The sequence below is a fragment of the Poecilia latipinna genome, unplaced genomic scaffold, assembly GCF_001443285.1.
Source record: "Poecilia latipinna isolate Pla-1442-1.1 unplaced genomic scaffold, P_latipinna-1.0 Scaffold2481, whole genome shotgun sequence".
Lineage (NCBI taxonomy): Eukaryota > Metazoa > Chordata > Actinopteri > Cyprinodontiformes > Poeciliidae > Poecilia > Poecilia latipinna.
The window spans coordinates 1-13881 of record NW_015115097.1 but is presented as its reverse complement, the minus strand read 5'-3'; the positions used below and the strand labels follow the sequence as shown (position 1 = coordinate 13881).

The 13881-nt window shown below is 45.1% G+C and overlaps 1 protein-coding gene across 5 annotated transcripts in view; it reads left to right on the top strand.

Annotated features, from left to right (window-relative positions):
• ckap5 (cytoskeleton associated protein 5) overlaps positions 1-13823 on the top strand; it is a 29439-nt gene extending 15616 nt beyond the window's left edge. The window contains exons 21-45 of one of the 5 annotated variants that reach the window (XM_015019771.1): positions 272-446; positions 527-640; positions 741-869; positions 947-1141; positions 1221-1344; positions 1433-1506; positions 2321-2431; positions 2767-2889; positions 3786-3935; positions 4013-4216; positions 4561-4696; positions 4828-5021; positions 5106-5278; positions 6641-6664; positions 8422-8586; positions 8667-8787; positions 9214-9393; positions 9471-9658; positions 10348-10423; positions 10498-10686; positions 10765-10902; positions 12231-12314; positions 12401-12560; positions 12641-12762; positions 12967-13823. In XM_015019771.1, coding sequence (XP_014875257.1) covers positions 272-446; positions 527-640; positions 741-869; positions 947-1141; positions 1221-1344; positions 1433-1506; positions 2321-2431; positions 2767-2889; positions 3786-3935; positions 4013-4216; positions 4561-4696; positions 4828-5021; positions 5106-5278; positions 6641-6664; positions 8422-8586; positions 8667-8787; positions 9214-9393; positions 9471-9658; positions 10348-10423; positions 10498-10686; positions 10765-10902; positions 12231-12314; positions 12401-12560; positions 12641-12762; positions 12967-13221 — 3604 coding nt within the window. In that variant the 3' untranslated portion in view covers positions 13222-13823. Of the gene's footprint in view, positions 1-271; positions 447-526; positions 641-740; positions 870-946; positions 1142-1220; positions 1345-1432; positions 1507-2320; positions 2432-2766; positions 2890-3785; positions 3936-4012; positions 4217-4560; positions 4697-4827; positions 5022-5105; positions 5279-6640; positions 6665-8421; positions 8587-8666; positions 8788-9213; positions 9394-9470; positions 9659-10347; positions 10424-10497; positions 10903-12230; positions 12315-12400; positions 12561-12640; positions 12763-12966 lie in introns of all 5 variants that reach the window. The other 4 variants (XM_015019773.1, XM_015019772.1, XM_015019770.1 and 1 more) reach the window with 4 other exon arrangements.
• Positions 13824-13881: the final 58 nt, after the last annotated feature.

Below are 13881 nucleotides of genomic sequence, written 5' to 3'. Positions count from 1 at the left end.
AAAAATGACCAAGGTCAAAATAGTATTTTAATGATGGTAGAACCATCTCTACAAATGGTATTAAAGTCTGTCCTTGTCGTCTTTTTTTCCCAGAAAAGTGCATGAATATTATCAATGTGTGAACAACACTTCAGTCTCTTCACAGTCAGGAACCAGTTTTATTGTTTGAGATCTACAGGATTATTTTCAGGAGCAGCTGGCTTCATCACTTTGGCTAAAGGCCCGTTTCTTCTTCTTTTGTTTTTTTCTTTGTTCCAATTCATTTTCAAAGTGACAAGATCACATCCGACCTGGTGTCTAAAATTGAAGACAAGAACTGGAAGATCAGGAAGGAGGGTCTGGATGAGGCTGCGGCCGTCATCTCTGAGGCCAAGTTCATCACGCCCAACATCGGGGAGCTTCCTCTGGCGCTGAAAGGGCGACTCTGCGACTCCAACAAGATCCTGGTGAGCTGGACTGCTCTGGGTTTGGCCTCTGTGTTAAACGTTATGACTGCAGTGATGACCGTCCTGTTTGTGGTCTGCAGGTCCAACAGACCCTGAGTATTCTGCAGCAGCTGGCTACAGCCATGGGACCTGGACTCAAGCAGCATGTGAAAGCTCTGGGGTTCCCTGTCATCACTGTTCTGGGAGACAGCAAGGTGCTCCACCTCCAATAGTTCAAACAGAATCTCCATGACAGAAAGCCTCAGGTCCCTTCAGCAGTTACGGTTGGTCTGAGTTACGTCTGTCCATCTGCAGGTGAACCTGAGGACGGCTGCCATGGCAACGCTGCAGGCCTGGGTGGAGCAGACTGGGATGAAGGACTGGCTGGAGGGAGAGGATCTGTCCGAGGAGCTGAAGAGGGAGAATCCCTTCCTGCGTCAGGAGGTGCTCCGACTCCTCCGATGCTCCTCCTCACGGTGGGGGTGACGAAGATCAGACTCTAACCCGCTCTTCATCCTCAGGTGCTTGGCTGGCTAGCAGAGAAGCTGCCGACTCTCAGGTCGGTCCCCGCAGACCTGATGCTTTGCGTCCCGCAGCTGTTCGCCTGCCTGGAGGACCGGAACGCCGACGTGAGGAAGAAAGCCCAGGACGCCCTGCCCACCTTCATGATGCACCTGGGCTACGACAAGATTAACAAAGCCACAGGAAAACTCAAAGTACAGAGCCGCCAGCGAGGTGGTCCCGGTGTTTGGTTGGGACTGGTGGTTCCAACTGGGTTTGTTTATTTCTCCCCAGCCTGCCTCCAAGGATCAGGTGGTAGCCATGTTGGAAAAGGCCAGAGCAGTGATGCCGGCTAAACCTGCGGCGCCGGCCAAAACGGGAGGAAAAGGTTCTGCAGAGCAAAGCAGAGCTCCTTCAGGTGAGCTCACAAACAGTTGAGGATAATTTGGGACAAACCAAACTTAAACAAGATGTTGATAATTCAGATGTTTGCTTGTTGTGTGCAGCTTCCAGGACCGGCGAGGATTTCACAGATAAACCTGAAGCTAAGAAAGTCAGAGGAGGAGGAGCTGCCAAGAAGGTACGTCCGTTTGGATCAGGGCTGCAGCTCGTTATTATTTTAGTAATTGATTAATGATATTTGAAAAAACTTCCCCATTCTGCAGATTTTTCAATGAACCACATAAGCTTATTTTCTTTGTTACAAATACATTAAAATAAACAAATTGATTAATTGTTTTGGATAAGAAAATGAATATTTTGTTGCCTAAAATGCAATAACAGCAAATTTTTTTTAGTGGATGTTTGATCATTTGTAGCAAAGGATGCAGCTGAAAATACTTAAGATATCAACAAGTGAAAAGTTTGACTCCTGCTTAGCATCATCAGTTCATCGTAGGGTTTTTCTGTCCCCATTAACTTATAATTAGAAAAAGGCACTTAATTGGAGGAGAGTTTGTTTTTTTATATACAAAATATGAACCGAGTGAAGCTTTAATCTGTTTATATTCTCTACCCTGAACTCAAGATTTTCCATCTCCTATCCCAAATGTATATATTTTTGTACAGTTTTAGCTTAATTACTGCTGAATATTTCAACAAACTGGCCGTTTTCTTGAGTCCGTATTCTCCTGTTAATGATTAATCGATTACTAAATTAATTGACGATTATTTCAGTGACGGATTAATTAATTCCAGTTTAGATAAATTACTTTTTCAAGTAATTCATCCAATTAAACTTTTTTCCTCATTTATTTATTTGATGAGAGAACAGATTCTCTTCAGTCCTTTCCATTAATTAGTCTTTAAGTTTTTAATATTTAGTCTTTTTTTTTTTTGCCCTCCTCCCCTCATGTGGTTCGTTTTGTGATGTTCATTTATTTTCGCCCACCCAGCCTCCCTCTCCCACGGAGGAAGCTCCGCCTCCCTCCAATCAGAAGGAGTGTAATGGTAGCAAAAAGCCGCCCGTCAAAGGGAAGGCTGCTGCTGCTGCTGGCGGCCAACAGGTAGATGAACGCAGGGTTCCGGATGATCCCACTCTTTCCTGAATGCTGTCGGCTTGGCAGATGTTAACCTCCGCCTGGCTTCTCTCAGTCTAACTTCAGTCGCTAACGCAGCCTCAGGGCGTCCACTCGGCTGTGGAAACGACACACCTCGTGTGACGGCTTTCTAGCATTAATGTCTGTCTGTTAACCTGCACGGAAATCTCTCCATCGTAACCCTCCTGGTAGCTCTGGTTTCTTCTTTCCCTCACCTTTCTGTCCAGTTCTCACTAAAACTTTGTTTTAGAAAACGTCTGGCTTCTGTTCGCTCACTGCGTCTGTCTGTTTGCGTCAATCAGGGTCCAGCTGGTAAGAAACCCGCCACTAAAGGCCTGAAGGATGATGAGGATAAGTCTGGGCCAATCTTCATCTTGGTCCCCAACGCCAAGGAGCAGAGGATCAAAGAGGAGAAGCAGCTGAAGGTATACACAACTGCTGACTTTTGTAATTTATCAATGTTTTTGGAAAGCAAACCTTCTTTCTATACATACAAATTCAAATTACACAACGGGATCAACTGAGAGTTTGTAAACAAAATGTTTAAGTCCAACCTTTCCAGTGTTTACATGACTAAAATCAGCCAACCTTAGTGAAAATATTAATTTACACTAAGGTAGGATTAACATGTCTCAAACAGCTCATGCTGCCATCAGACTTTCTTTCTACGTCTGGAATGACAAACATCATTAAAAGTAATTAAAACAATTTCTTCAAACAAAACCTTGATGAAATTTATTTTTTTAAATATATTTTTTTTCCAGTTGATAAATTTCTCATTACCTGGTGACTGTTTTTGCTATGAATCCAAAGCAGAAAAACATTAAAATTATGTAATGTAAATTGTATCATTATTGCAACGTTTACCATAAATACCACATATTGTATCTTTACATAAATCTCTGCTTTCAGCATCTCTGGCAGTAGAAAGAAAATCATGTTGAATTCTTTTTCTGTGGTTTTTGACTCGTTCTGTGATTATATTTTAATTTACCTTTTGATATGGTATTTAAAACACGTTTGTTGTTCATGCAGATATTTTACTCGAGCACTAATGGTGATACTTCATAATAAAACTACTAAAAAGTGTAGTACAAGTACAGCCTCCTCCCCCACCAAGAATGATTCAAGTAAAAGTAACTAGTTGCCTCCAAAATCTGTGAACTTTCTGAACCAGAAAGTTTAGGGTAGCACGTGTAGTCTTTAGTCCAGACTTGGGAATTCTGGGTAACTTGCCGCGTGTTAGCAATGCTAGCTTGAGCCTCAGGCTAGCCCTGCCAGCTGAAATCTGACGATCTGACGCTGAACCTCTGGGCTCCAGATTCTGAAGTGGAACTTCATCACCCCTCGGGACGAATACGTGGAGCAGCTGAAAACTCAGATGGCCGCCTGCTTCGCCAAGTGGCTGCTGGACGAGATGTTTCACTTCGACTTTCAGCGACAAGTGAAGGCCATCGGGGTCATGATCGAGGTAGGAGGCTGCCGGCGCCGTGGCTGCCATGAACTGGGTTCTGTTCCTAACCGATGGACCGTCTCTCTGGCTGACAGAGGCTGAACAGCGAGAGTGAAGCGACCGTCGGCTGCCTGGACCTGATCCTGAAGTGGATCACGCTCCGCTTCTTTGAAACCAACACCACCATCCTGATGAAGGTGCTGGAGTATCTGAAGCTGCTGTTCACGATGCTGAACAGGGAGAACTACCACCTGACGGAGTATGAAGCCAACTCCTTCGTCCCCTACCTCATACTGAAGGTACACACACACACACACACACACTGTCAGTCAGGGGCTTAATGAACAGGGTAAATATTAGCATGAAGATTTAAAGTTCATAACACCTGGAATATGTTAGCAGACAGTTGTTGCGGTCCACAGTCCTTTGTGATTTGAGTTTTCCACTCCTCCTGACCCTAATGGGGCCGGGACAGGTTCTGGTGCCCATCCTCAACCAGACATTTCGGGGGTACACCCTGGACGGGTCGCCAGCCCGTCTCATATTCTGATTATATTCCTGCTTGTTTTTAGTTTTTGTGCTCATGTTGCTGTGAACGGCTCAGCTTGTCGTTCAGAGTGAGATGCTCATTGTTTCCCTTCAGGTCGGAGAGTCGAAGGATGTGGTTCGTAAAGATGTCCGGGTCATCCTCGGCATGCTGTGCAAAGTTTATCCAGCTTCCAAGCTCTTCCCGTTCCTCATGGAGGGAACCAAGTCCAAGAACTCCAAGCAGAGAGCTGGTAGGGCAGTCCAAGTAGAGCTTTTCCAAAAATTAAACCTGTACATGTCGCCTTGACGTAAACGTGGAGCCCAGGTCAGCCAACCTTTAGTTCTGTTTGCTCCTTCATGCTGAGTGTTTTGGTTTCCTCAGAGTGTTTGGAGGAGCTGGGCTGTCTGATCGAGGGCTATGGGATGAACGTGTGCCAGCCGACTCCGGCCAAATCCCTGAAGGAGATCGCCGTCCACATCGGAGACAGAGACACGTCCGTCCGAAACGCTGCCCTGAACACGGTGGTGGCCGTCTACAACGTCTGCGGGGACCAGGTCTACAAACTCATCGGAAATGTAAGAGACAAAAGGAAACAAAGTTTGGAGCTGGAAGTTCCCTCCACAAAATCAGAGACTGATTTTATTTGGATTTTTTTCCAGCTGTCAGAGAAAGACATGAGCATGCTGGAGGAGCGGATCAAACGATCGGCGAAGAAGACGCCTGCGGCTCCGGCGAAGCAGAGCGCCGCCGAGAAGACGCAGCGGGAGCAGCCGACGAACCCCAACGCCACCTTCCTCCGCAAGCCAGCACAGGAAGACCCTGGAAAGCTCAAGTAGGTCCCCGTTTTTACTGGAAACCAGTAAAACATGCTCCAGTTATGAACGGAAATATAAAGATGCTTTACAAACTGTCACACTTGGATGAATCTGCACAAACTAACTGACCACAAAATGATCAATATTTATCAGATTTCTTCCTTTAACCAGTAGAAACTGAGTAACTATATGGACCACAGCAGTTTTATTTATATTTATCATACATTCATATCACAACAGTGTTTAAATTATTATTGAAGGTACCCAATATGGACTCCGTCTGGGGAAAACAAGGCAAAGAAAAGTCTATATAGATCAATCTGTCCACTGTCGCCCCCTGCAGGTTTGTTTTTGCAGAGCAGTTAGCATCTACAGGTTAAGTTTCTCATAATTCACTCTATTGGTAATTTGGGAACTTATTCACCTGGTAAAGGGTTGCCAAGTGTCGGAGGAAACTAAGGAACTAAAACATTTTATTTACATTTGATAAAGAAACAAACCCAGTTTTACATAAAATGTCCAAGTCTCTGCTTTTATCATTTAAATCCAGTTTCGGTGTTTTTAATTAAAGTTTGCATATTTTATCTTGGAGGTGAATTATTGACATTATTCAGCTCTGGAAAAAATTAAGAGACCATTTAAAATGATCAGTTTCACTTTTTATAGGTTTGTTTGAATAAAATTAACATATTTTTATTCTATGAACTTCTGACATGTCTCTGAAATTCCAAGCATAAATTTTGTATTTGCAGAAAATGAGAAATCATCAAAATAATGAAAAAGATGCAGAACTTTCAGACCTTGAATAACGCAAAGAAAATCGAGTTCATATTCATTTAGAAACAACAACACTATCGTTTTAACTCAGGAAGAGTTCAGACATCAGTATTTGGTGGAATAACCAGGAGCTTTTCAATGTTCTCTCCTTTTTTCCCAAAGCTGTATATTTTTTCTATTTTGTGATCTCTAGTCTTTACAAACTAAAACTGGAAATTAAAGTATTTAATAGATGATTGTTAGAACCAAGTGATAAAGAGCCCGACTTTCTTGTTACATCCTTCATTTAAAGTGTATCCATGCGTTTCTCTCTGACGTCTGTTTAAATGTTTGTGTGTGAGACTTTCTGACCTTTCCGGCCGTTTTCTCACCAGCATGCTGGCCGTTCCTCTTTTACCTGTCTGTATTTAAATGTTTGCCAACATCTGATCTGTCCTCCTGCTCATCCTGGCCTCTGAGCCGCTGCATGCTGGGTTGCTCTCACAGTCGCACATCAGATCAGTGAGTCTGTGAAACCAACCTGCCTCTGGTCGTTTCTGTCTCCTAACCCTTCATCTTTCTTCCTGTGTGACCTGCTCTGCCTGCCTTCCTTTCCGGAGCAGAATAATGTATCGCACGTATAGGATGTGAGTACAACTCCTCCTCCTGCTTTCTGTGTCGTCACTGCAAATTCACCCTAATGCTCGTCATAAATCAGCCCAACAACCAAAAACCTGCTGAGTTCTGGTGAAGCATTGCACTAACTCGCTCATCCCTCCTCTTCCTCACTCGCCTGTTTATGTTTGAGAGAACCTGAGAATCGGATCAGGCCGGCTGCGTGGCGTCCAGTCAGCCGCTGAGTTGTGAACATTATTCCCAGCAGCAAAAGTGGAAAAGAATGGTCATTCTTGCTAATGGATCATCTGATCCAGATTCTGCAGGATGTTTGCAAACATTTTTACAGCGTTTCTCATCAAATTAGATGAAGATGTGAAGGAAATATTGGTTTAGTTCCTTCGCAGCCATAGTGTTTACTCCATGTTGAAACGCTGAGCCGTGTTCCTCGGCCTGGATGTTGGGAGGAGTTTAACTCACCGGCTGCCTGACTTTAAAAAGTTTAGAAGCAAAATGAAAACCTGAAGCTGATGCTTTCATAAGTTTTAGGATCATTTGTGGCTCTAATATTGCTTGTTTAAATTTATTTCTGAAGAGGAAAAGATAAAAGTCTAAATTATTTTTTGATCTTTAGTCATAAAGTTTCTGAGCTGCTCCTGATCAGACTCGGATGTTAAAGACCAGCATGTAACAACTACTGACTTGGCAGATCAATTACTCTTTATTTTCTAAAAGTTGAGATAAAAACTGGAAACTCCTGAAGTTATTTAATTTCATCTAAAGTTTGTTTGGGTTTTTGTCCTATAACTTTGGGCGAAACGACGTCGTTGACGTCCCGTTTCGCCTCCTTCGGCCTCTGATTCTGTTCATCTGTTATCCTTCACTTCCTGTGTTTAGATGAGCTAAAAGGTTCGTCTCAAGCTAACGGTGCTCATGATGATCCGTGGTGCTGCAGACCAACGTCACTTTGTCAAATAAAAGACAGAATCATGTTGAATAGATTTGAGTTTAGATTTTTATGACGGATTGTCCTTAATCTAGGAAACGCTTCGCAGCTGCTTGTGTCCATGTTCCCTCTGTGGTCTCTGTAGCTCATGAACGCCTGCGATCGGTTCGGCCATGTTGTTTTGTGAGGTCAGTGCTGTGAAGCTCCAGTTCAGACGGACCGACCCAACCTCAGCATCAACAACGACCTTTCCAACTAAATTCACCATGAAATGTGACTTTTACGATGTGTAAAATTCACGGTTTCCACTCAAACCTGAAGTGGCCAAAATTTCCAGAAAAAGAAATTTAAAGTTTTAGGAAGAGAGACCTGCTTCGATGCCCTTACAGCTTCGCTGTTGTTGTGGCTGTCATTACAAATTTGTCGATTTTCCATTAATGTCAAAAAACACTTTAGCAATCGCAGCGTTTATAAGTGTCTTTACCCTCCAAGTCATTAAAACGTGGCGCCATCATCCTCCTGCCAGTAGTAGCGTCTGGTTGTTGATCACTTTCACTCATGTGAAGTGAAAAAAGTGTTTTTAATGTTAGTTTTTATGCGGCTGAACAAAACCACTTCGTCCTGGCTCAGAAAATGTCTTTATAAATTGTCACGTTTCCATAAAACAAATTTATTTTAGGAAGTTCATATTTGCACACGGTTTGGGTCATGTATGTCAAATATCGCCCGACTCGGTTCAGATCCGTAAACGTCTGAGGTGATTCAGTATGGAAGTCCAGACTGGAGCTAGAAGCACTGATCTCTACCCAGTAGAACTGACTGGTTCCTCTGCTGCCCGTCCAGTCAGTCCCGGCAGAACGCGCACAGCGACCATCCCTCCATCCCCAAGGAGTTCCAGCTGGACCTGGACATGATAGAGCAGGACCAGCGGAGCGTGTGTGAGCTGCCGGACCTGGTCCAGCACCAGCTGGACGAGCTGCTGGAGCCCGTCATGATCCCGGAGCCCAAGTAAATGCACCGCCGTCCCCAAACGGAACCGGTCCGACTCAACCAGAAACGGCCTTAACGTTCCTGTGTTTCCTTCCAAGGATCCGCTCCATCTCTCCTCACTTTGACGACCTTCACAGCAGCACGGCCTCCACCATCAACTTCGTCATCTCTCAGGTGGCGAGCGGCGACATCGGCACCAGCATCCAGGCGCTGGCTCAGGTCCGGTCCACCTCCACTAACCGCTCTACATCACTTTTTACATGGTTGCATGTAAAATCTGAGAATCTGCCAATTTATTCACCTGATTTAGTATCAGAATAATCTATGACTAAAATAATCAGTTGGAGCCCATAAAAATAATTTATACTTCTGGAAAAATTATTCTGAAAACGTCTCGACTCGTTCTGAAAATAGTCAGAACAGATCAGACTGAAACCTCATTATCCAAAAACGATTGTGTGCAAAAAATTAAAGATGATGAATATTATTAAAAAATTTAGTCCTGAGCAGTATTCACCGAATGCAGAGACGGCTATTTAGTCATATCTTAAGTTTATTCATCAGTTTTTAAAATGCATTCTTCTGCCTTTGAGGACATTTATCAATATGGCCCAAAGTTTGACCTTCCTCATGACCTTCTCTCAGATTGACGAGGTTCTGCGTCAGGAGGACAAGGCCGACGTCATGTCGGGTCACATCGACCAGCTGCTCATCGCCACCATCATGCAGCTGCGCCTCATCAACAGCACGCACCTCGCAGACGACCGCGTGGACAAGACGGACCTCATCAAGCTGTACAGCTGCATCATGGGAAACATGATGTCTGTGAGTGAGCGCTCGGAGCGACGCCCTGCTGCTCGGTGACCCGCAGGCGGCCTCTAACCCCGTTCTCCTCCCCTCAGCTGTTCTCCATGGAGACGCTGGCCCGCGAGGCGTCGATTGGTGTTCTGAAGGACCTGATGCACAGCCTGATCACGCTGATGCTGGACATCCGAGTGGAGGACGTGGAGGACGGGACGCAGGTCATCCGCTCCGTCAACCTGCTGGTGATCCGAGTTCTGGAGCACTCGGACCAGACCAACATATTCAGGTGGGTAGAAACGGATCCGTCTCTCTGACTGGGTCAGAACTCTGCAGCCTTTATCTCTGAGAGTGTGTGTGTGTGTGTGCTGCTTCTAAAAACCACCCAGCTGTTTTTGGAAATCATGTTTTTTGGTGTCTGGAAAATGAACCATTTCAATAACCTCCTAAATGTGACAACCAGTAGGCGCTGCAACGTTACCTAGCAACCAAACTGTACAATGGCTGCTGGAAAAGACTAGTGCTTTATTGTTGACTTACCATCCAGAGACCACTTTCTTGTTTGTTGTTCAGGAGGCTCCACTTCTGCTTTTCAAAGATGTACGGTTTTATAATTCACATCCGAGTGTAAACTGAGTGGGGGAGTGATTTCAAAGTGAGAACTATAAAATAGCTTAACTCTCATTATCCAAGTGATTTTGTGCAAAAATGTAATGAAAATGTTTTGTGTAGACCTTTCCTAACCTGCTCAGGGCAGCATGATGGATCACCTTTAAGATGTAGTTTGTGTTTGGACTGTTGAAATGGGGAGTTATAAACGTTTTTAGTGGAATCTGAAGTGTTTGCATGTTTTAGCTTTTTGAGACTCCGGGGCTCGACTGCAGTTGGGTTTAGCTGAAGTTTAGAGCCACTAAAGGTCCAAACTCATCACAGCGAGTTGCAAACCTCCAGTTTGACCCGTTTCTCCCGTTCCCGCAGCGCTCTGCTGGTTCTGCTTCAGGACACGCTGGTCTCCAACGCCGGGTCTCTTAAAGTCTCTGAACTGGTGATGAAGGTGAGCGCCGGTTCCGCTGCAGACCCGGCTCAATCGGTCGGCTCTGCTCCGCTCTAACCGTTTATCCTCCTCAGTGTCTGTGGAGGATGATCCGCTTGCTGCCAGAGAATATCAACAGCCTGAACCTGGACCGGATCCTGCTGGACGTCCACAACTTCATGAAGGTTTTCCCGAAAGAGAAGCTGAAGCAGCTGAAGACAGACGTTCCTCACCGGACCCTGAAGACCCTCTGCCACACGCTCTGCAGGCTCACCGGGGTCAAGGTAGCCAGAGGTCACGGACCCGGGGGGAGACGTGTTATTCCTGCCGGTTTCGTTCTGATCATTCTCGTTTCTGGGCAGATTCTGGACCACCTGTCCATGATAGAAAACCGGAACGAGTCGGAGTTGGAGGCCTACCTGAGGCGAGTCGTCAAACACTCGGGGAACCTGTCGGGAACGAAGAGTGACCGCGGCAACGAGAAGAGCGCCCACGGGACGGTGAGCGACAAACTTCAGAGGCGGTTGGAGCTGAAGGCCTGATCCGTTCCTCTGGTCCTCAGATTCTACTTCCTGTTTTCCTTATTTCTAAAAGTTCTTCTGGACCCACAGATTTAGAAAAGATTCACTAAAGTTGTGAAATATGAAGAATTTAGCAGGAAATGTAAAATAAAGACCTAGTGACGGAGCTGGCCGATAAATCGATTTTTGGTTTTTGAAGATTAAATTTTTGGATTTCGCTTATTGCATTCCTTGGGTTTCCATAGTTCAGTGATGTCGGTGCGCCCAGAGCCGCCATCTTGTTTTACAGCTTTTATTTATTTGGACTTTAAGTTACTACGATGAAACATCAGGGCCATGTTACGATTCATTTTAATTACGAGAGTAAATTGTACGACAATAGTAATAATAAAAGAAATATTAGGAGAATATAGTAGTATTTTTATAAGAAATCAACATGAAAAATAACTTTAAATGAGGAACGTTGAACATTTTGTGAAGTCATGCTCTGATATCAAGTTTAAAGAGAATACTTAATAATTAATATATCAATACTTGAGACATGGGAGTTTATTTTAACTAATTTCTGAATATTGATTTTAAAAGTCTTTAACACATTTCTAAAATTTTATAGGTGAAAAAAATCTGCACTTATCAATATTTAAGAATTATTGACTTGAAACAAGCTGTTTCTTGCTGAAAAGTTCATTGGAAGTTAGTTTTGTTATTTTAAGTGTAATAAGATATTTAGTCTAGACACCAGACCAAAATACTTGGTAAGATTTGATGTTTTCACAGTGAGACGATTTTCCTGATCTTAAAAAGTGGAAGGAACCAGATGTGAGACGTGGATCCAAACTGAAACCAGCATCAAAGTTTCTTCAATTCAGAAAGAAATGATGTCGTTACTCAGCTCTTCAGAGCCGTCGGTGATGCAGGAAGAATCTCCAGTAACAGTCAGAGTTGCAGCTTAACTGAATAGGCCTCTGACTGAAGACTATTTCTGTATGACTGTCTGTTTCCAGGCAGCAGAGACGATATTCGATTCAGAAATACTTTGATTCCAAAGGGGAATTAAATATTCCTCACTAGCATTTCCTGGATGACATCATCAGTTCAGACATGGTGCAAAGATGATTATCCGCAGCTGGTGTTTGTTTAATTAAGAAAACAGTTTGACTGTGGGGTTTCAGATCCATCAGACCCAGGCTTTGACTGGTCCATAACTTGGGTTCTGGAGATAATTGGGCTTTTAGATTCTGATTCTGGATGTTTCACCCTGCAGAGGTTAAAATGTGCTGAATAATTTGATGTCTGCTGTGCTGCAGGACGACCGCATGTCCAAGGCGAAGGTCAGCGACATCCTGTCCGAGATCTTCAAGAAGATCGGCTCCAAGGAGAACACTAAAGAGGTCCGGTTCTGCTCTGGTGCCGCCTCGTTGACCTTTGACTCCAGAGTTGATTGGTTGTTAATCTGAGGAAACCGTTTCCCCCCCAGGGCCTGACCGAGCTCTACGAGTACAAGCAGAAGTACTCTGACGCCGACCTGGAGCCGTTCCTCAGAAACACGTCGCAGTTCTTCCAGAGCTACGTGGAGCGAGGCCTGCGGGTCATCGAGTCGGAGCGTGAGGGAAAACCTCGGATCCAGAGCTCCTCAGGTTCTTCTGGGTTTTTTACGTCTGCCAGCCTGGTGGGTTTGTGTGTGTGTGTGTGTTAACGTCGCTGTGTGCGTTTGCAGTGATTCCTCAGCACAACGTGGAGTCCAGCCTCAGCAGCAGCAACGAAGAGCTGAAACCCGCCGTTTACTACGAGAGGCTGAAGATCCTCCGGCAGAGACAAGGCCTGGAAAACACGACCAGGGTGAGTCCAAACATCCGCCGCCTGGTTCCGGTTCCATGATGCTGCTGGGGAAATTACCCATTTATTAAAATTTTTATAAGATTTTATTTGAGTTTGGAAAAAGTGGAAACTTTTTAGAAAAAAACTTGTAAATGTCAATTTTTTATTTATCTAATTGTGAAATTGCTCGGTCGCCATGGTAACCGCTCCCCTCTGACGGCGCAGGCTCTCAGCAGCGAGGACGAGCCTCCGCAGCGGCCAGCCATCTCCTCCCTGCTGTCCTCCAAGCCGTCCGTGGCCTCGTCCACCGACATGCTCCACAGCAAGCTGTCGCAGCTGAAGGAGTCCCGGGAGCTGTACCAGCAGGAGCACAACGCGCGCTCCGGATCGCCGACCCGCGCCCGCGCCGCCTCGCCCGCCACCGCCAACCTGGACGACCTGAAGAAGCGTCTGGAGCGGATCAAGAGCAAGCGGCAGTGAGGCGTTTCGACCGCTCCCTCTCCCCCGTCTCCCCGCTCCCAATGCACGGACAGGAGGAAGGCCGCGGCCTCCTCATCCTCACACGCAGCCTGACTCCGCCCACTGTGCCTGTGTGATGAAAACATTAAAGCAACACATCCAGAAACCCTGCAGCTGCTTCAGGCCGTCTGTATTATAACGCTGACCTGTCTCTAACCCGTCATCCGGCTGTAAATATCTAACCTCCTCCTCACAGCGCCCTCTGCAGGTGGGTTTAGGTCGCATCAGGCTGTAGATACTTCTAGTCCTCATAAGCTCATCTGTTCAGCAGCTGGCGCTGGTTCCGGTTCCGACCCGCCCGGCTCTCCTCCGTCGTTGTGGCTTGAAGAGCATGGCATGTCTGTGGCTGTTTTTATGTTGGTGTAAATAATTTGTTTTAATAAAACTGCAGTTTTCCCTGCATCACCTGTCAGGTGAGCCCGTCTCTCACCTGTTCGGCGACGGGATCAGATAACCCGGTTTTTGTATTTAATTCAGACGTCAGAACTGCAGTCATCTCTTTGTTGCTGTCATTGTATAATCCATTGTTGAAAACATCAATAAAAATCTTTTTTTAACAACAATTTATGGTGTTTTTATTCTGTTGAAAAACTTAAAAGCTCAGACTAAAACATTTAAAAC